Source organism: Sarcophilus harrisii, chromosome 2 (genome assembly GCF_902635505.1).
Source record: "Sarcophilus harrisii chromosome 2, mSarHar1.11, whole genome shotgun sequence".
Taxonomy (NCBI): Eukaryota; Metazoa; Chordata; class Mammalia; order Dasyuromorphia; family Dasyuridae; genus Sarcophilus; species Sarcophilus harrisii.
Genome location: NC_045427.1, coordinates 356410645 through 356433807, shown reverse-complemented (window position 1 = coordinate 356433807; position 23163 = coordinate 356410645). Strand labels below are relative to the sequence as shown.

At 38.4% G+C, this 23163-nt stretch overlaps 1 protein-coding gene across 1 annotated transcript in view; it reads left to right on the top strand.

Annotated features, from left to right (window-relative positions):
• Positions 1-5294: 5294 nt before the first annotated feature.
• Positions 5295-23163, top strand: part of AMN (amnion associated transmembrane protein) — a 78495-nt gene continuing 60626 nt past the window's right edge. Inside the window, exons 1-3 of the mRNA XM_031953206.1 lie at positions 5295-5466; positions 21452-21570; positions 22939-22983. Coding sequence (XP_031809066.1) covers positions 5418-5466; positions 21452-21570; positions 22939-22983 — 213 coding nt within the window. The 5' untranslated portion in view covers positions 5295-5417. The remainder of the gene's footprint in view (positions 5467-21451; positions 21571-22938; positions 22984-23163) is intronic.

Sequence of the window (23163 nt, the reverse complement as noted above, 5' to 3'; positions counted from 1 at the left end):
GAAGGGAGGGAAAATATTTGGAACACAAGGTTTCACAAGTGAGAATGCTGAAAATTATCTTTGCATGTATTTTGAAAATAAAACACTTTTTTTTAAAGGGGGGGCAAGCTAGCTAGGTAGCACAATGGATAGGGTATCAGGCTTGAATTCAGAAATATTCATATTTCTGAGTTCAAATCTGGCCTCAAACACTTACGAGTTCTGTGATGCTGGGCAAGTGACTTTAACCTGTTTGCTCTCCTGTTATTTATCTGCAAAACGTATTGTAGAAGGAAATAGCAAACCACTCTAGTATCTTTGTTAAGAAAACCCCAGATAGGCTCATAACTTATGTCTCTTGTAATAGTCACCCAGACAAGTCTTGGCTGCCTTATATAGGAGGACACATTACTAAAGATCCAGAGACTTGTAGTCTTCCATCCTACAAAGAAATGGACCTATCCTATGCTGCAGATTGGACTTGAACATGTCTTTTTAATTAGCCTCTAATCCCTCCCCTTTTGCAGATTAATTTAAATTTTCCCAATCTGGTATAACCCCACCTAATCCAAATCACATTATAAAATAGTTCCATCTTCTCCAGTGCTAGGATAAGATTACAAAGTTAGAATGGTTTTCTTGTTTGTTTAGTTAAGTAATTTAATCCTCTCAACAAGGCAGTCAGTTGAAGACTGGTCGAGGTGAATATTTTGAACACATGATAAAGGTGTTTATTTGCCTTTATTTGCCTCTCCAAGGAGAGTTCTTTTCCCATTTACCAACAACTTATTTTGTGTTTTAGTTTCATTTATCACAAGATTGTCAAGATGACAATCCTCTGGGAGTATGTTCACTCTTTGGTCCTTAGTCAAGCATCTCACAATAGCTTACCAACAATATATTTCTATATAAATTTGAAGCTTTCGTGGCTCTAGTCTATCATTCAGAAATTTGCACCATTCAAAATTCTCTTCCTCTCTCCCCTCCATTTCCTTCTCTTTCTGTTTCTTTTTGTCTGTTTGTTCCTTTCTTCCTCCCTCCCTCTCTCCATCTACTTCTCTCTCTCTCTCTCTCTCTCTCTCTCTCTCTCTCTCTCTCTCTTCCCCTTCCCTCTTTCTCTTTCTGTTTCTCTCTCTGTCTCTATTTGTTCTCTTTCTCCCTCCCTCTATCCACTTCTCTCCCTCCTCCTCTCTTCTCCTCTTTTCTCCCTCCTTCCTTTTCTTGAAGTATGTCTGCAAACAAATCAAATCCCTTACAGTAGATACTCAGCATCACACTCAGCATTCTCCCAGCCAATTGGGAGTCATGTCTTCTTCCTGCTATGCAACATATAGCACAAGGCTGTGTTTCAGGGCATTTTCCAAAAGGGTGTTAGATTTACAAAAACAACAACATTGTAAAGACAAAAAGCTTTTAAAGAATTAAAGGCTCTGATAAATAAAATAAGGAATCATGATTCCAAAGTACCAAGAAGGACAAATTCTACCTGCCTTTAGGTAGGAGTTAAGACTAGAATGAGACATATTTGGAAACATGGTCAATGTGAGCCTTTGTTTTGATTGACTAAGAAATTTTATTACAAAAGTTGCTCTTTTCTTTTTTTTTTCTTCACTTGGGAGAAAGTAAGAGGCAGAGTTTTTCCCAACCTCAACAAAAAAAGAGAAGAAAACATGGAGAGCTTAGAAGAGATTATAGATAATTAGGATAACTTTTAAGTTTATATTCTGGATTATTTATTTGAAAAGCAAGCTCTATGCAATAGAGATTTGCAGTTGCAAATGGAATACGCCTTTTGTTTGATGTTTATTAAACTCAGAATATAAAAATTAAATGAATTTTTAAAATGTAATGCTACAGGTAATTGGGGGGGGGTCTCACTCACTATATTACATGACATCCCTTTCCATTAAGGACCACTTAAATTGTTAGGATTTTTTTCCCTTTTATTCAGACTAAATCTATACCTAAGTAACTTAATAATAGTAACAATTCTAGTTAGTCTATGGCATGCCAGTAACTTTAGAAAATATTATCTCACTTGATCCTCACAATAATCCTGGGAAGAAAGGGCCATTATGATTCCCATTTTATAGTTGAGAAAACGGAGGCACATAAAAGTTAAGTGCCTTACTTGCTAAGTCATATGTCTAGCAAATGTATCAGCTCTTCCTCACTCTTAGACTCAGCACTCTACTACATTATCTACCTACCTTTAATTTCCATTCATTGCTCTCAATTTTACCTTCTTGAGGCACATAGAATAAGTCTAAATCTCCTTCCACTTAGCATCTTAGAACTGAAGGGAACCTCAGAGGCATCTGGTCCAAACCATACTCAGACAGGAATGATTTTGACATGACAATTGGTCATTGAGCTTCTGATGAACAAAATTGCTCCTAGCCTTAAGATCAATAGCTTCAAATGTCTAGCGCAAAAAGAGCAAATTTTCACATTAGAATATTACAATTATATCAAAATATATCACAATTTAATTTTAGAATATTACTAGCCCAAAGAGACTTTAAAAATGGCCTACATTATTTGAATGAGGAAGCCGAGACCTGCTAGGTTAAAAAAACTCCACAATCAGTCAAAACTACTCCCTTCAATTTTGCATTCTGAAAAGTACTACCAAAGAATCAGACAAAATAGTAAGAATATAGGTATTTTAAGCTCTATTCTTATAATCCTTAGCAGCCCTATTCAGTGGGAATGAGGTGCTCCAAGAATGCCTAAATCACAGAATTGTTTCTTTCAACTGCTATTTTAAAGATTCAGCTTTCAACTACCATGGCTTATTTAAAAGAGCACAGACTGGAAAGGATCTTAGAGAAGTCCATCTAGTTCAACCCCTTCATTTAACAAATGAGGGAATTGAACCCCGAAAGGAGATTTGTTCTGGCTCCCACAGTTAGTAAGTAACAGAAGGGAGTTTTGTTACTCAGGTTGGCTGACTCCAAAGTAAGTATTCTTTCCAACCCTCCCTGGAGAGACACAAAAGGGAGACAAACACAATCTAACAAAGGCACTACTTAGAATGGTATCTTTTTTAATTATAAAGAAGTTCTGCCTACATAGGTTTGGGCTTACTGAATTTATCAGGCAAGGGAGAAAGAAGGCACTTCCCCACATTTTCAGTTTGTCAAGCATTTCTGTTTTGTGTTTGGGTTCTATAAATGGATTCTCCCATTGCTTTCATTACCTATTACATATTGAAATGGGATCTTGACTGCTTTTGTATCTCTTTTTTCTTTCAGGTTAAATTAATTTACTCACTCAGAATTACTACTAATAGTAAATTCATACTTAACCACTTTATAGTTTACAAAGCACTTCCCCACAACAATCCTATTAGATGGATATTATGAGAATTATTCTTACTAATAATAATAAATCCATACTTAATGACTTTATAATTTACAAAGTACCTTCCCCACAACAATCCTATTAGATAGATATTACAAGAATTTTCCTCTCTCTCTCTTTCGCCCCTTCATGTGGAATCTGTCTCCAAGGTCCATTGATGTTACTTTTATAAAATGTCATGTTGAAGCCCCCTTCTCTCCTCTAATACTGTGATTTCAAGTCTGGCTTTTGAACTCTAAAACTCCTTGAAGGAGAAAATCTTCAACTCTGCCTCACTGAGGGACCCTGCCCGAGGGAAACAAGACAAACAATTTCATTCTGTTATCTGGGTGGGGTTGGTTCAGTCCTGAGCAAAAGAATTCCAACCTTATTGAGTTAAAGAAACTCATTCAATTCTATTCAAATTCCAGCTCAAGCTGAAACCCAGCTAGTAGATGAGCCAACTTGGGCTGTCCCAGCCCCGACTAAGACCCAATATAATAGCTTTCTTCAATAAAGGTCTTTTGCAGATGGACCTTGGTAGCTCCCTTCACTGTCAGGACCTTCTGTCCACTGAGAACTGCATTTTCAGTGCAAAACTCCATTTTCCATAGATCTGTCACAATAGAAATCAGTGTCTGGGTAAACTGATTTCTATCTAACAATAAACTTTCATTTTGTAACTAATAATTCAGGAATGAGTGAATTCTTTCACTCCTAAAACCTGCGGCACATTTAAAGGGGATTCTTAACAACTCTCTTGTAGCCACTAATCTAGATCACTCAAACAGCATCAGCTTCAGCCACTTAATAGCTGTGTGACCCTAAGCAAGTCATTTAACCCTGTTTCTCTCAGTCTCCTCCTCTGTAAGGAAGAAGGAAAGGACAAACCACTCCAGTATCTCTGCCAAGGAAACCCCAACTGGGGTCACAAAGAGTTAGACATTACTAAAGAACAACATTATCTGGAGGGAAGCCAGTGAGATGGGCAAGAAAAGGCAAAGAGAAGACTGAGATGAAGGGAAGGCCTTCAATTTAAATTCTATTGTTACTAAAATAGCCCTAGCCTGGGAACCTAGACACTTGGACAAATCATCTCTCTATGTGCATTTTTCTCCTCTGTCAAATGATGCTTGATTATTTAGTGATGATAGCACATATTTCTATAGCCCTTTGAAGTTTCCAGATTTTTCTTATCTGTGAAATAAAACAAGTATTATTGTCCCTTGTTTTTACAGATAAAGATGTCAAAACTCCTAGACTCAAATGATTTGTTCAAGATCATATAGATATTAAGTAGATTCATGTGTATAACGAGTAAATAGTACTAACCCCTGCCTGATTGGCAAAATCATGAGAATGATTCAAAGAATGGATATAAAAACTCTATAAATTCAACGGGTTATTATTTCTGCTATTGCTTTGGAATTTTAGGTCTGATCTAGGATATCAGTATATTGGAGTATTGGGCTTACAGTTAGAAAACCCTCAGTTCAAATCTTACCTCAGATACTTATTATCTGTGTGACCATGGGCAAAATAATTAATCTGTAAAATGGAGATAATATCACTTCCCTCCCAGAGTTGTTGTGAAGGTCAAACAAGATAATATATGTAAAGTGTTTTGCAAAACTTAAAGCACTTTAAGCAACTTAAAGCAATTTAAAGTTGTCAATTAATATCATTCTCCTTCTCATTACTGTTTCATCAATGTAGAGAATCCCCAGTGAGGAGCTGAGGTCTTTGTCACTTATTCTGCAACTTGTAGCCTTGGAGGGTGTTGTGCAGGCCCCAAAGGTTGAATGATTCAGAGCCAGTCTATAAAAGAAGCATGGATCTTCCCACTTCCCAGGTTTTCCTTCTGTCAGGAGCCAAGGAAGATCCTTGAGAATGAGGGTAGAAGGACTTGGTCCTTAGAGCCAGTAAGAGCCTGTCAATGTATAACTGGCTAAGGATCTCCTGGTTGCTCCCTGGCCTCCTCAGGGTGTTCCCTCCTGGGTCAGATCACATGGATCCCAGGAGCCAGAAGAGTCCAAAGTCTGGGAAGGCTCAGAGAAGCAGAAAACAGCCTCGGGTCCCTGGGACTGTGTGTAATGGAAGGCTGGCATCTTCCCATTGTTCTGCTCTGTCTCCTGTTCTGCGGTAGGTTTGTTGGGCTGGGAATCAGAAAACATGAGATTAGGAGCCAGGAGACTGGGTCTGGGCAGAATTTCCTAAATACAGAAGATGGGGGACTGGGAGGACTGGGTGGGGTTATGGAGACAGGAGCCGGACAGCTGCAAATAATTTGGATGTGCTGTGTGGAAGAAAGCTATAGACCACCCAGTCCAGAGATACACTAATGTTTTGAATAAGGCTAAGGATTGCTCCTATTCCTGTAGCATTTTGAAGTACATAAAATCTTTTTCTCTTGATCCCTGTGATATAGTGTCAAAATCTCCAGACTTAGAATCAAGAAACCTGGGTTCAAATTCTGTATCTGTATAATTGTATGACCTTGGGCTTGTCCCTTCCTCCCTCTGAGATTCATTTTCATAATCTGTAAAATAGAGGAGAGAAGAAAGAAGAGGGAAAAGGTTTGGACTATTCAATTCAATACACATTTGTCCTCCTTATCCTCCAGGAGCAAGAGAGACATAAGATGTACACAGACAGGCAAAAATAAAGTACATGCAAAGTAATTTCAAGAGAGAGATAGACAGAAAAAACAGGTCTAAATCAACACTGCATACCATCTATCAAGAGGGGCAACACGATTTAGACATAAAGGATGACACCAGTAATAAATTAGAAGAGCAAGGAAAACAATATCTGTTAGACCTAATAATAAAGAGCATTCATGACTGAATAAGAGGGATCACAGAAGATAAAATGGACCAGTGGGGTCACATAAAATAAGAAGTTTTTGCACAAACAAAGCAATGCAGCTAATATTAAAAGAGAAGCAAGTAAATGGGGAAAACAAATCTGTACAGCAAGCTTCTCTACTAACGTCTCGTTTCTATAATTTATACATAAGAAACTTGCAAAAAATTATAAGAATAAGAGCCATTCTTTAACAAATAATCCAAGAATGTGAATGGCAGTTTTCAAAGAAAGAAACCCAAGCTATCAATAGCCATATAAAAATAGTCTAAATCACTAAAAATTAGAGAAATGACAAAATAACAACAAATAAGAGACTTAAGTTATAAATAAAACATGTTACCTAGCTCTTGACAGAAAGGTGATAGACTCATTGAGACATTTTTGGGGGCCTTGGTCAGGGCAGGAATTTGTATTTTGGTGTTTATAACAAAGAAATTATTTTTCTTTCTTAATACAAGGGAGGGAAAGAGGTGAAAGGGAGAGAAGGTGAATTTTCATTAATTTTTAAAAGTCCATTTTTAAAAAGAAAAAGTCAGTTTGGGAAGGATAAAAGAATTGTCAAGTAGCAATGAGGACTCAGTTGTGGTTAAGTAGTATAACTTTATAGTAAAATCCAGTTGCATAACTTTTTCCTAGACCATTCAGTTGCCCACGAATAAACAGAGAAAGCAAATGATGAGGGTAATACCAGGTTGGAGTTTGCCAAGAATGGGGATAGAAAAATCGGGGTGAGGGAAGGATTCAAGGAGAACTTATAGTGAACAGTTGAACTAGTGAAACAAAGGGGGAGGGAGAGATGGTGATGGGAAAGAAGTGAGATTAGAACAAAGGTGATGGGCTGGGAATGCAGGGCAGAACAGAGGAACTGGGGGATCATAGTAAAGATAAAGAATAGTTTCAGGCAGAGTTAGAGGGAGAGATTTAAAGATAGGAAATTTGGTCAGAGGGGAAATTTGGAGTACAGTTATAGGTTCTCTATTTGTACTATGGCTATATTGAGGTAGGGGACATAGAATTTCAGGAAGCTGATGAATTGAAAATCCAAGATATTCAAGGAGATATGAATTTGCATATTGAAGTGCCCAATTATGAAGGCAGGGGTTAAGGTGATAGGTAATGAACTCCTTGAGAAAGAAAGGAGAGTCAAATGAAGTTCAGTAGATGACTGGGACAAGGAATTAGACTAGGTGACAAATGTGGATTGAGTGAAATTCAAATTAATGAATGAATGTAAAAGTATTTAAGTTCTTACTTTGTGCCAGGTGTTATACTAAGCTCTGGAGATGCAAATACAAAAAAAAAAATGAAATACAGTCATTTCCCTCAGGATCTTATATTCTAATAGGGGAAGAAAACCCACAAAAAAGGAGGGGTGCTCAGCAAGGGATAGTTAGAGGAAGGGGGGAACATAAATTGGAGTCATAAGGCAATTAATTGACACTTCCTTTTTAGAAATGGCTACTAATATGATTACTACTCTGAGGTAGAGTTGGAAAGAGAAGGAGGAAGGAAGAGGGATGCATACCAACAGCTTGGCATGAAGATAATGTGATAGGTCGGGAACTATTCAAGAGCCTAGAATTTCAGGAAATAGGGAGAGAAGGGAGAGAAATTGCCAAATAACAGTGGCATAGGAACAGTTTGGAAATGGAACTGGGGTATAAGGAATATATCTATATTTCCCAATATAGTACTTTGGGGGGGCATCTAAGAAGGAGCACCTAGAACTGGAGATGATTTTCTAAGGTGGAATGTCTTATAGGGAGAACCAAGCTTTCTTTAGTGCAAAGAGATAGATCATGTGAAGTGAAGAGACTGAAAGGTAAACATTAACAGGAGGGCAAAGGGAAATATGAACTGTGGAAGACAAATGCATGCAGAAATAGGAGGAAGAGAGGATTTTCACCTCAGTCAGTGTTGATTCTGAATCACAGGAAAGGAAGAAGGGGCAGGACTAGGGATTAATTACACCATCACCTGGGGGAATGACCAGATATCTATGATATCTGAGTATCAAATCTCAGAGGTCCAGGTTTTGAGATCCCAAGAGCAGAAGAAAACAAAGGTGAAAGGAAAGACAGATCTCCTAGGAGTAGACTGAAATCCCATTCCAGGAGATTCATTTGTTGCAAGCACTCAGGTTGCAGTATCTGAGTTCCTTAGTACCTCACCCTCTCTCCCCCCGAGATTCACACATTTTCAGATTCAGATCTGTGATGGCTTAAACAGATGGATGAAGTAAAAACCTTATTAGAAGAGAAGATGCTATGCAAAGGTATACCTTTAACACGGATTTTTTAATGTCCAAGGGACCCTAAGGCTGAGGTGTGAAATGGCTTAAAGTCCCTTCACAAATGGTCTTCTTGGCCTCTTCTCCACATTTTCAGTTATGTCCTCTACAGCATTCTTGACAAGTGGCTAGACGGCCTCTGTTTGATCATTTCAATTTTGAAAAATTTACTACATTGACAAGACAGCTCATTATACTTTTGGGCACTCTTATGGTTAAGAAAAAAAATTTTAAGGTAACTTTTGTTGCATATAAATATTGCAGTGGATGGAATGTTGGGCTTGGAGTCAGGAGAATCTGAGTTCAAATCCAACCTCAGATACTTCCAGTTGCAGAATCCTGAGCAAGATGTTTGACTTACCTGTTCCAGTTTCCTCAACTGTAAAATATTATATTTGTAAGAATCAAATGAGATAATATTTGTATAGCACTTAGCACATGGCTGACACAAAAAGGTGCTTAATAAATGCTTCTTCCCCTTCCCTCTTTTACTTCCTTTTTGAGACATTCCTTACACAATGAGTATACTTTGAAGACCTAAGTCTATCTTGTGGCCAGTACCTGATTAATACAGGGACTTTAACATTTGATACCTCCCCAGGGGTATGATCACTAATTCCTTTTTTACAAGGAATTGTAAAAATTCCTACGTTCACAAGGCTTTAAGAAAAATAAATAGTACTCAGGTCAGAGTCCCTAGAAAATGACAATACTTGCTTTAATCACTTATATAGAAGTGTCAAAATCACACCCTGCTGTTACATGGGGTCTGTAACTCCCAGGTTATAGACCTGGTGAACCAGATTAAAACATAATTGGAAAATGCTTACCAAAATAATAAAAATACAGTGCAACACAGATAATATCGATTTGTGGTTTTCTAAGTCAATATGCAGTCTGCAAGGATGAAGGTTTCTATTTGAGTTGGATACTGCTGACTTACAATGTAGGGTACGTAGAGGTCATTCCTTTTTGTGCCAGCTTCATTCCATTGCTTCCATTTCTGCTCCTGTGACACACAAAGCTTCCTTACCATCTTCTTCAGTAGCCCTCAGCACATAAATGTGACTGGTGGCTGGCTCCCTTCACAGCCTGCTCTGGAAAGATTTCTCTGCTGTCCTGATTTTCAAGGACTGTGGCTCACATCTCCTGCAATTCTCCTCACCTCCCAGAAGATGGTAGTCATTCCCCTTCCCAGGAGACCAGCTCTTAGGATCCAGAATCCCAGTCATTTATTTATTATTACAACTCAAAAGCTGTTCCAAGAATCATTTCTTTTTTGTTTGTTTTGTTTTTAGTTTTTATTTTTTCCAAGTCATTTCTAAAATCATTCCTCTTCTTATATTTCTTTTTAATTTAATTGATTTTTTGTCCTTTATCACCATTTGTGAATAGATCTCTACCCAGTGGATCATTGTAACAAAAAATTTAAATAGGCAAGGAGAAAAGAGCAGTTCCGCAAAACGAGTCAATTTGTCAGTTGAGTCTGAGGATAGACACAGTTTCAAACCCAGTCATTCAACTCTGCAAGGAGAAGGAGATACATTTTTCTCATTCCAAACTGGTTATCAGAATTACAAAGTGTTAGTTATTCTTCTCATTTACATTGCTCCTTATTTATATTGTCTTCTTGGTTCTGCTTCCTTCACTTTGCATCCATTTTTTTCCCCATAAATTTTTCTGAATTTCTGAAAGATTTCTTTTTTCATATCAAGATGCCCCACGCATCAAAATTAGGCTTCCTGTCCCACTCCACCCCACAGTTCTAAATTCAAAGTTAATGTTTGGAGTCTGGTGTCCCCTTAAATGGTTCGTATCCTGATTATACCAACATCTTCTGTGGTTCTCAAAACACAGAAAAACATTCCAACCTTTCTCCCCCATTGCTCCTTAGATTATTGCAATTCCCTTTGGGGTGTGGGTGAAGGCAGAACAGAGAGAAGGCTGCTCAGATGACCTCAGGTTACTTCCTCAAATAGCCTGGAGGAAGAGAGTCATGGGCCCTTGGGGGAGGCAGAAAGTAAGTTTCCAAATTACATCAGTTGGGACACCAAGTCAGACATGAACAAATCTGTATGCTATGTGTGCCTTTGACAAGAGTTACATTCTTTAAAATTATTAAGAACCTCTCAAAAATCTTTAGGAAGTTGTGAAATGGGTGGAGGGGAATGAGAGAATTGGGGTAGAACTTAGACCCAGCTTGGAGAGCTTTTTGACTCTCTCTCTCTCTCTCTCTCTCTTTCTCTCTGTCTCTGTCTCTCTCTCTCTCTGTCTCTGTCTCTCTGTCTCTCTCTGTCTCTCTCTCTGTCTCTCTCTGTCTCTCTCTCTGTGTCTCTCTGTCTCTGTCTCTCTCTCTTTCTTTCTCTCTGTCTCTGTCTCTCTGTCTCTGTCTCTCTGTCTCTGTCTCTCTCTCTCTGTCTCTCTCTCGTCTTAATTTTGCAATTTGACTATGGATTGTAAAATGAATATAAAATGAGTATATAATTCTCTGGCCTTATTACATTTTTTTTAACTGAGTTAAGTGACTTGCCCAGGGTCACATCGGAAGTATTAATTGGCTGAGGTCAAATTTGAAGTCAAGTCCTGTGCTCCACCCATTGTGCCATCTAGCTGCCTCTAGCCTTATTACTTTTCAAGATTGCTACAAGAATAAAATGAACTAAGTAGATGGAATTCACTCTGTGAGCTGTGTATTGCCTCCTATCTGGTTTCCCTAATTGTGTTCTCTCTCCTCTTTAACAAATTCTCTGCACAGCTGCCAAAACAATATTTCATAAAGCATAGGTCTAATCACGTCACTCACCTGCTCAATAAACTCCAGTGGTTCACTACTGCCTGTAGAGTCAAGCACAAACCCCTGTATTTGGTCCTTAAAAGCTCTTTCCCACTTTTATCACACATTTATACTCTTCCTGTAATTTTTGGTCCAGATAAACTGTCCTTCTTGTTCCTTACACACAACATTCAATATCTGGTTTCTAGGCTTGTGATCATACTATCCCTTCATGTCTGGGATATCCTCCTACCTCAACTTTTCCTCTTGTAATCTCTGGTTTCCTTCAAAATTCAGTTCAAGTGTCAAATCTTTCTGGCTTCCTCCCTCACTCCATTCAATTTTTTGTTGTTATTTAGTCCTTTTCAGTCATGTCCAATTCTTCAAGATTCTTTTTTGGGGGTTTTCTTGACAGAGATAGTGGAGTGGTTTGCCATTTCCTTCTTCAGCTTGTTTTACAGCTGAAGAAATTGAGGCAAATAGGGTGAAGTGACTTGCCCAGGGTCACACAGTTAGTAAGTATCTGAGGCCACATTTGAACTCAGGTCTTCCTTACCCTAAGCCCAGAGGTCTATCCACTAAGCTGCCTAGCTGCCTTAGTCCTTATTTTGTGTTTATCTTGTATATACTTTTAGTCATACATGTTGGCTCCCCTGTTAGAGCAGGGATTGATTCATTTTGTCCTATCCCTGATGACTAATATAGTAACTGACACAAAATAGATGCTTAATAACTGCTTGTGATTGATTGACTTTAGGAAGGCTGTTTCCCTATCTGTAAAATGAAAGATTTAGGCAAGAATATTTAACGCCTTTTAGTTATGTTGTTCTATGTTCTCTGATTTTAAGGCTTTTTAAGCTTTGTTTTCAACTTTCATCTCCCCAGATTTCACCACAGACAGCCTTTTTTCTCTACAACTCTCTCTTCAGAATTTACTGTTGTCCCTCAGCTGTTCAGATGAGGGAGGAAGAAATGGGAAGAGGAGAACAGCGGTATATGCTGGAAAAGCATGTGAGGTTTAGGGTCAGAAAAATCTGGGGTTATTTTGAACCCCATCTCTGCCAGTAACCAGCCAGGTGGCTGTGGATCTTAGATTCTGGATCTCTAAGGTCCTTGCAATGAAATTACAACTTCATAAACTTAAGATTCCTTCCAACTCTGACATTTGGCAACTAGCATTCTCCACTGCTGGTCTGCATTACTATGTGCTAGTCCCTTTCCAAGAGCATGAGGTGGGACAGGATGGAAGATGCCAATTGGGCAAAAGGTTGGAGAGCAAAAGATGTGAATGTCTTTGCTGAAATGGAGTGGAGACCATCTCTACAGTTACAGCTCTTCTAAAATTCCACTTTCGCATTTAGCTGTTTATTGAAGCAGGAAATGCTTCCTGAAGCTGGGCTCTAGCTTCTTGTTACATAGACATATGTGAAGTTGGAATGAGCATCATCTTGTTGATAAGAGTTGGTGGGGGAGGACAGACTGGCTTCCTGATAAATGACTGAGGAGTGAGGTAGAGGGGATAGGGAAGAAACAGGAAAAGAAAAAAAGAAAAGGGAGGGAGAGAGGAAGGGAGGGGCAGGCAGCAGGCCAGACCCTCTGCTGGAATTCATATCCTTTAGGATCCTGGAAAGTCTGTTCCTATCTCTCCCTTTTTGGAATTCCTCCCTCCCCTGTCTCCTCCTTCTCCCACCGGATGGTGAAGTTGAGGCAGGAACTATTCCAAAACAGCAGGGGTGGGTGAATGGGATTTGAGCTTGTGTCCCACTGAGAACTTTTCTATTTATGTCAAGGATTTACAGTTTTGGCAACTACATCAGTTGAGTGGGAGAATGGAGAAGATAATACTACAAATAACAATAATAATAATGGTATTTATATAGCATTTTAAAGTTTACAAAGTGCCTGACAAATAGTTTATTAAATTAAAAATAAAACTATTCGTCGTTTTATCCTCCCAACAATACTGGGAAGTGAGTTCTATTATTAATCCCCCTTTTACAGATAGGGAAACTGAGGTAGACAGATGTTGCCCAGAGTCACATAATAATTTTCGGTGTCTGAATTATAAACCTAGAGCTGGAAGAGACCAAAAGGACATCTAATCCAATCTCTTCATTTTACTGGAAGCCTAAGGAGTTTCCAGTTATTTGTATAAAATTGTACAAAATCTCAGATTTACACAGATTCTAGAGACAAGGCTTTTACTCTTGTTATCACTCTAACATGGCCTCTAGAGACTCAATTCTGGCTCTAAAACTTCTTATCTATGTAATCATGGGTAATCTTATCTTATCTATGTAATCATGGGCAGGACATTCTTCATACTTCTGAGTCTCAAGTTCCTTATCTGTGAAATGGGATTAATAAAACTGATTCATTTGCTGAATCACATTAAGGAAAATCTTAAAGAGCAATAGAAATAAGAGCTATGATTTTCATTATTCATTAGTTACTGGAACTAATAGTCTCTAGGTTTGGAAGCCAAGAAAAAGGGGAAAAACCCCCCAATATTTTACTCAACTCATATTTTACCCATCTCACTCATCTCCTGGAATGCATAGCTCATTTACCACATTGGGGAAAAAAAAATTTGACACTGCTTTCAATTATCTGGGACTCCTGGATCCTCCTTTCTGGTCTAATAACAAGAGTGTCTGACTAAGATTTAGGAGAGTTGGTTCCAGTCCCAACTCTCTGATTAACTCACCATATCAGCAAGCCTTTCTCTTCTGAGCTTTAGTCTACTCCTTTATAAAACGAGGGGGTTGTTGTAATGGAAAGAAGACTAAATTAGGAGTTAAAACACTTTGGTTCTAATTCTGGCTCTTTTACTACCTGTGTGACTTTGGGAAAGTAACCCTCTTTAAACCTCAATTTTCTTACCTGGAAAATGGGAATATTGGACTAGATCACTAGTTCAAACTCAAATAGCAACTAGATCATTAATGTTTACATATGGATCCCTATGGATTACATATTGACTTAGTTTTTAAAATATAATATATATAGCAAATATATCATGTATACTAATGTATACTAAATATACTATACAATGTATACAAGATAATACATAAGTATATGTCTATAATAATATAATGTATATAATAATATATTGCTATATATACTTATATAATGTATAATAAATATACTATAAAATATATGTTGTATACAATATAATACATAAGTATAATGTCTATAATAGTATAATGTATGCAATATATATAAATATATATAGCTTATTATATTTTTGATCAAATATTGCATTTTGCATGCTGGGGAAGGAGGGGACAGTGTGTTTGATACTCCTAAACTAGATGATCTTTGAGATGCTTTCAGCACTAAATTCCAAAATTCCATGGTCTCTAAGGTTTCATCTAATTCTGACATTCTTTGTTTTTTCATTTCTTCCTTTGGGCCATGTAGTCACTCACTATCAAGAAATGAGGATTAAGAGTTTTGGGTTGGGGGAGCCGTGTAAGAAGCCAATCAAGGAAGGTTGAAGGCAGAGGGTATAGAAATATTTGCTGGAATGAAGTTCCTGGATTCTTGGTAGCTCTTACCTTCCCCAACACTGAAAGAAGCTATAATTGTGTGTGTGTGTGTGTGTGTGTGTGTGTGTGTGTGTGTTTATATCATACCTTGGATGTGACATGTCCTTAGACAACCAACCAATCCCTCTTCTTTCCTGATGTCTCTGTTTGTCTCTCCCTCCCTCTCTCTCCCTTCCTTTCTATTCCTCCTTCCCTTTTTCTTCCCTCCCTTTCTCCTTTTCTCTGTCTCTGTTTCTCTCTGTCTCTCTCTTCTCTCAACCTGTCCTCATGCTGACATGTATAGGTTTGTTTTGTTTTATTTTGATCAGTTTTGTTAAGGGTAGGAAGTGGAGTGGGAGGCAGCTGTGGCCATTGCCATATTGCTGGCATTCAAGTCTCTCAAGATGGTAGTGGTCAACCCAGATAGGGAGGTGATGCAGTCCTCCTATTCACACTGTACCTCTCCACTATTTACACAAAAATCAGTCACAATAACGCCATTCATTCTTTTATTTTTAAAAATAAGTTGATGTCTTCTCTTTCTTTCCCTTCCTCTCCCAGAAAATAAATAGTATTTTAATTTTTTCTGAGAATATTGATTTATTAAGCAATGAATACCAACTGCGTAACACATTGGAATCAAGCCTGTTAGCTGGTGTTAGATCCCAAATACCAGGGAAGACAGATTTTTATGCATTACCAGAAAAAAAATAACAGGATATAAACCAAGATCCAAGATTACCTGATCTGATTTCTAAGTGGAGGAAAGATTAAGGACTTTTTGAGTTGGGAGGGAGATGAGATGAAATTCTACCAGCAGGTGGAATATATCAGAGAATGAAACTTAAATCTCAAAATGAAGTCAGTATAAATAGTATTTTTAAAGAGAAAACTAATCAGCACAGCTGATTGATATATTGAAAGAGTCCTAAAATGTGTACAGTGTAGAATACCTGTTGACCACTCCCCTGCACAAAGGAATGTTGTGAAGCCTCTCCATACATAGCTTCATTAACTCTTAAAGATAAACACTTAAAAATGAGAATGTGAATGCAAAAATAATCATAACATTTAAGTGGAAATAATCATATTTACTTGAAAGAAGGCAAAATCACGAATAAAAATATAACAATTCATCTATAAGCCTGGATCACACTTTTCTAACAATATATACAGTGTCTAAGCAGGAGACTTGGGTCACACCCTTAAAATATCTAGCAGGGAGGCACATGCATAGGAATGGGACATTCTGATTCCATGAACAACCCAGGATTTGAGACAGCAGGCCTTGAAATCCTTGGTCTCTTTAGAAAACAATCAAACATGTCACCTGCTGGGCAAAAATGCTTCTCTGCTATCTACTCCTCCTCTGGACCTCACAGCTCTCCTGCTGGATGTCATTACTCTGCTACTCTCATGCCACTGAGTAGGGTCAAACTCTTAGCAAAGACCGACCCTCCTGGCAAGATGCTGGGAAAGTGTTAAGTGCAAAATGCATCAGCATAGCTCAAAATAGCTACAAAATCCATCTTTCCTCTTCTTCTTCCCCTCTGACGCTTATAGAGGGTGATAAAGAGAAACAGAGGCATCCATGAGAGCTCTCCCCTTTAGCAGACTTTAGATGGTGCGACAGGGCAAAAAGCCCAGATAACTCTTAAAAAGTAAAGAATTCTGCTTTCTTTTGATAAATTCTAGCAGCTGCAATCTATCGGGCTGATTCAGTCAGTAGTTTCAAGTGATTCACTCTTTCTCCAGTCAATCAGCTCTTGGCAAAGCAATGCCTCTATTCTAAATAATACAACACCCAGCAAATTAGCTACAGAGGCTTGCTATAACCACAACTCCTAGCAACTTCTCTAAGTGGCTTCCTCCATTGCTTCTATGTCTTCTGTCCTTTTTTCTTCTGTTTTTAGCTTTCTTTCCTGCTTCTATCTTCACCTGTCTGCCATCTATCATCTTCCTACCAGCCTACCATCTTACTATCTCACCTGCCTACTGTCATACCTGCTAGGAGCCCAGCTAAGGGCCTCTTTCTCCCAAAAGCTGGCCATGTCCATCAGTAGAGTTACTCCTTTCCCCGGTGCTGGTCACTGCCTTCTATAACTTCTTGATATTCATTGTGATTCTTGCCACATCTTCCCACAAATCCTTCATAAAAGATATATCCAATATGTGGGAAGCCTTTCTTTGAGGCTTACTAATATTTTGTGGAAACATACAGATGAGAAATTGGAAACAAGATAGGAAACATGTTAACATGTGTGATCGTACCTAACAATTTTGGGTTGGAGCTATTATATCTTCGGCACAAGAAACACCTGGCAAAGAAATTCTTTTCACCAATTCACTGACAACCGTTTCATGTCTTCATTTTATAGAGGTGCCTGGGGCACTAAAACACTGAGTGGTTTGTCCTGAGTTTCCAGCTTGAGTCAGGGAAGAAACATGAGCCCAGGTCTTCCTAATTCTGAGATCAGCCACTCCATTTAGAGCAAAGTTTCTTTTTTAAATAGTATTTTATTTTTCCAAATACATGCAAAAATAGTTTTTACCATTCATCTTTGCAAAACCTTATGTTCCAGATTTTTCTCCCTCCCCCCAAGATAGCAAGCAATCCTATTTAAGTTAAACATGTACAATTCTTCTAAACATATTTCCATATTCATCATGCTGCACAAGAAAGTTCAAAAGGGAAAGAAACACAAGAAAGGGAAAAATAAAACCCAAGCAAACAAATAACAAAAAAGGTGAAAATACTGTGCTTTAGTCCATATTCAGTCTCCATAGTTCTCTCTCTAAATGCAGATGGCTCTCTCCGTCACAAGTCTATTGGAATTGCCTTCACTTGCTTCATTGTTGAAAAATGCCAAGTCCATCCCAGTTGATCATTACATAATTTTGTTATCACTGTGTACAATGTTTTCCTGGTTCTGCTCACTTCACTTAGTATCAGTTTTTCCAGGCTTTTCCAATATCATGCTGCTGATTGTTTCTTATAGAACAATAATATTCCATAACATTCATATACCATAACTTATTCAGTCATTCCCTAACTCCAGGGGCATCCACTCAGTTTCCAATTCCTTGCCACTGCAAAAAGGACTGCTACAAATATATTTGCATTTGTGGGTCCTTTTCTCTCTTTTGTGTTCTCTTTGGGTTATAAATCTAGTAGAGATACTGCTAGATCAGACTGTACACAGTTTTATAACCCTTTGGACATAGTTCCAAATTACTCTCCAGAACAATTGGATCATTTCACAACTCCATCAATGATGCATTAATGCTCCAGTTTTCCCCATATCTCATTTTTCTGTCATCTTAGCCATTCTGAGAGGTGTGGTACCTCATGGATTGCCTTAATTTGCATTTCTCTAATCAATGGTATAGATCAAAGCTTCTTAAATCCCATGTGGAGTCATATAACAATTTGGGGGGTGGTTAATGAAATTATGATTTATCAGTAAATGTTTGATTTGTATACCTATTTTTATATATCTGTATACCTGGGGTCACATAAAATTTCCTGGGTGAAAAGGGATCCCGCCTGGGAAAAACTTAAGGAGCCCTGATTTAGATCAATGGAACAGGCCAAAAATAGACTACCTTTGGGAGGGGACTGTTTCATTTTTGTCTTTATATACCTAACACAGTACAAGCACTTAATAAAATATTATTGATGGGTAATAAAAACACATTTATAGATCATTTTAATGTTATTTACTTCTTTCCTTATCTTAAGTGTGAGGTAGGCTGGATTCAGTGTTCCTATTTCACAGATGACAAAACCATGGTTCAGATATAGTAATAGAATAATAGTTCTTTAAAACATTTTACCACCTAAGCAAATGCAGAGTATTCCACCTGATGCAATCCCTCCTCATATATGTATTATCTCATATGGAGTGCAAAGGGTCTTCTTTGTGGTCATACAACTAATAAGTATTAGAGCCAGTATTTTGAACCCAGATCTCCTGGCTTCCAATTCTATACCCTTTCCATTACTCCATGCTTACCTCATGCTCCTTGTTGTGAGATATCTTCAGGCAGAAGCCAGAAAGCCCTGTGCTGGGGAAAACATTCCTGTTTTCACATGCAATCTCGACTAGATGTGTTCTTGAAGTTGTTCTTAACTCAAAAGATCCTGCGATTCTATCTGAAAGGTTCTAGGAATTCAGCAGCAAGAAAGATCTCTCGTCCATAGTCAGCTGATCAGGGAGACTCTGTAAGACCCCTCAGTGGCATTCTGAGTGAGGAATGTCCCTTCTCCCACCCCACCCCAGGAAGAATTTCCCAAATATCTTGGATATTGAAAAATATCTATTTTGCTACAGAAGCCCCCATTTCTATCCCAACCAGTCTGGGAACATCCTTACTATGGTGTGAATTCCTTGAGGGGAAGGATGATGTCTTACTCAGTTTTCTATTTACTTCAGTACCCAGGATGAGGCTTTAGACATAGGAAATATTTATATAAGGAAATTGAGTTTGAATCACAGGTCAAAGAGCCCACAATTTAAAGCTGGAAAAGGCCTTAGAGACCATGTAGTCCAACCTCCTGATTTTGCAAAGGAGAAAACTGAGATCCGGGGAGGGGAAGTAGAATGTTTGTTGAATTTAATTTAATTTGTCAAACTTCCTCGTTCCTACTTCTCCCCTCAGGCTTGATGAGCTCAGTTTGTATTCTCCTTGGGGAGCCTCCCCCACAGCCCTGGTTCAAGTTCACTGAACTCAACGGGTTTCTTTCAGATCAACATACACCCCCATTCATCCGCCCACAGCTTCCCAGGCTCCATGAAGCCTCAGATGCTGTTCTTATTTCCAAGAGACAGGAGCCTAGGAGAAAGAACATGGGCTGCTAAGTTGTCTTGCATGAGGAAATCCCAGGGATGAGGTTTTTATGTGGGCACAAATAAAAACAGGATGTGCCTCCTGCAAGCCTCAGAGAACTTCTGATTAACAGGATATTGTTGCCAATATCAGTAAAGATAGGGTTTTCTATAGCATGTGATGATTTAGAAAGTGGACCCTTTGCCTAGTGAGGGAGCTAGTGAAATTACTCATTTCTCTGTTTTAGAAAAAGTCAAATGAGGGAGAGATAGTAACTTTAAAAAAAAACAAAACATTTTGAGAGTATTTTATTTTTCCAAATACATGCAAAGTTTTTTTTTAATTTTTCCCCTCCCTCCCTTACTTCCCCTCTTCCCAAGGCTGCAAGCAATCTGATATAGATTAAATATGTGCAGGTCTTTTAAATATGTTTCTATATTTGTCATGTAGTACAAGAAAAATGAGATCAAAACGGGGAAAGCCATGAGAAAGAAAAAAACAAGCAAATAAATAAAAACTAAAAAAAGTGAAAATACTATGCTTCAATCCATATTCAGTCACCACAGTTCTCTAGATGGAGATGGCATTGGCCATCATAAGTTTATTGGAATTGCCTTGAATATGAGAGTAGTAACTTAATTCTGGTCAACTAGTTAGAAAGTATTAGACCTGGGGACTTGACCTCTGGTCCATGGTTTTTGCTGTTTAATCCAGAAGGTCAGCTTCTCTATGGCCCAGCAGCTGATCTGCAGAGATTGCAGCTTTCTGTTGTCTGCCTGCAGGCTGGGCTGAACTCCCTAGGTTCTTGCTTCCTATCACACTGGCCAGGAGCAATGACAGAACCTGTATGTTCTGCACAGGTACATTCTTGTATACCTGTGTGTCCCCAATATTCCCAATAAGCCCCTGGATAAATTTGGCCTGTTTAAAGGGAATGCACTGAGGTGTTGGAGAAAGAAATAGGATGAATTTATCTAAGCACTTTGAAAAAGATACCAGATATTTTTATATGGTCCTGAAGAGAAGTGAGATGATTTTATTCAGTCATCTTTGACCCTCTTCCCTCTTTACCAGTTCATTCCTCTCAGTCACAAATAGGAGAAAATTGGAAAGTTGGAGGGGTCATTAAAAGACACTTGGGTTTATAGGATTTAGAGTTAAAGAGAGATGATCAGTCTAACTCCCTCAGTTATTGTTACAAACTTTAGAAAGTTGAAGTCGTTGCCTGAAGTCATATGAGTAGGAAGTAACAGAGCTAAAATTTGGCTCTTCTGATTTTAAATACAGTCATATGGGTTCTGGTCCTGGTTACTGTAGACCTTGGGCAAAAGTCACTTTCCCCTTCTGGCTTCCAGCCATTGCAGTGGTCCTCAAAGTATAATCCAAAGAATTGTTGGGGTCTCTGAAACCCTTTCAGAGGGTCTACAAATTCAAAATTATTTTTTATTTCTAATATAGTAAATAGCTATAAATATAACCCATTTGAACTCTTTGAACAGATCCTCGATAGTTTTTTAAACATGAAGATACTGAGAACAAAGGTTTGAGAACCACTGTATAAGGTTCAGCTCTGATACACTATGGTCTATGATTCTAAAGCTTCTCTCAACTCTGATAGTCTCAAGATCTAGAAATGTCCTTGAATTGTTACAGCAAAGATTTATATCAGATACCAGGAAGTACTTCTTTGGTAGTAAATGGGTGAGTTCTGGAAATTAGATCTAGGAGCATCCACTAAAAAGAGATGGGTGTGTGGAGACAAAAGCCTATCCTGGATAGCTCTTGAGTTACCTCAATCTTATTTTTCTCTTCTCTTCTCTCCTCAACCCCTGGCAGAGGTTTCCCTTGCTGTGTATAAGCAGTGGATTCCAAGCACCAATTTTGAAGATGCTTCCAACTGGGACAAAAACCGAACTCCAAGTGAGACCGACATTGTCATGTTTGACAGCAATAAGGTATTCTCCATTTCCTGGAATCTTCTTTGTGATTGCTTAAAGAGAGCAAGAGAGTAGGGGATGGATTTGTCAACTAGAGAAATGAAAAGGGTAGGATGATGTATCTCCAAGCACCATGAAAAGGATACTAAATTTTTTTATAGTCCTGAAGAGAAGGGAAGTGACTTTATTATGCCATCCTTGAGCCTTGTTTCTCTCCCCTAAATCATTCTTCTCAGTCATAAAGTTAGAAGAAAACTGAAAATTGGGAGGAGGGGATTAAAAAAAGGTGAGGATATCTAATTTGGAAAAGACTAGGAAAGGGAAAGAGAAATAATCCCTGTCTTCTAGGGCTATGGTGGGAAAGAGGGATTAGACTAATTTTACTTAGGATTAAAAAGCAAAACTGATTTGGTTCAAGAAAGCCCTAAATTTAGAGTCAGAGAACCTGGGTTCATATTCTTTTCACTTATTATCCATATGACCTAGGCAAGAATGTTTATTTCTCTGGTCTCCAGCTTCCTTTTCTATAAACTGAGTGGATTTGATTAGAGGACCTCTAAGATCCCATCCAGTTCTGAGAAACTGCATCTGTTTCCTTACCTCCCTCTCATTTCTCAGTCTGCTTTTGATTTCACTACTCTACTGAGATTACTTTCTCAAAAATTATCAAAGGTCTTTTAACTGTTAGATACATGTCTTCTAAATTTTCAATCTATTTGACCTCTCTGAAGCTTTTGACAGCCCACTAATTAAATTGGGATCAAGCATTTCCTAAGTACCTACTATCTAGAGGTTGTTTAAATCTATGATCAAAATCCATGACCCTACAAAATAACAAAGAGGTAAACTTTAGCTCAATATGAGAAGGGGAGGGGGGGAAAAAAACTTCCTTACAATCAGAGTTGTCCAATAATGGGACTGAAAATGAAGTGGGTTTTCCATCACTGGAGGTCTTCAAGCAAAGCCCGGATGATCACTTATTGGGAATGTTATAGAGGGGATTCCTGCTTAGGCATAGATTGGACCAGATGACCACTCTGATAACTTCTTTCCAATGATTATGAAATCTAACTAGTCCTACCTCTAGCACTTCCCAAGAGTTATTCAGTTGTTCCAACTGTGTCCCACTTTTTGATCCCACTTGGGATTTTCTTGGTGAAGATAATAGAGTGGTTGGCCATTTCCTTCTCCAGCTCATTTTACAGATGAGGAAACTGAGGCAAACAGGGTTAAGTGACTTGCCCAGGGTCATACTAATGGTAAGTGCCTGAGGCCAGATTTGAATTCAGGAAGATGCATCTTTCTGATTCCAGGCAACACTCTATCCTTTTGACTACCTAGCTCCCTATGACACTAATCTTTTATACTTTTCATTTCTTTCTTCAGATGGTTTCTGTGTTCATCGGGAGCACTCATGTTCTTACAGGCGCAGTAAGTATAGCACTTTCCTAGGGGTACCCAGCACGCCCTCTCTTGGGCTAACCGTGCTGGTGAAATGGACTGGGGGGAGTTACTGAGTCTTGCTGAGTCAAGACTGAAGTTAGATGTCCCTCAGGACTCAGAGGGAGTTGAAGCTTGGTTTCTGAAATGGATTCTGATCTCTCTCTCCCT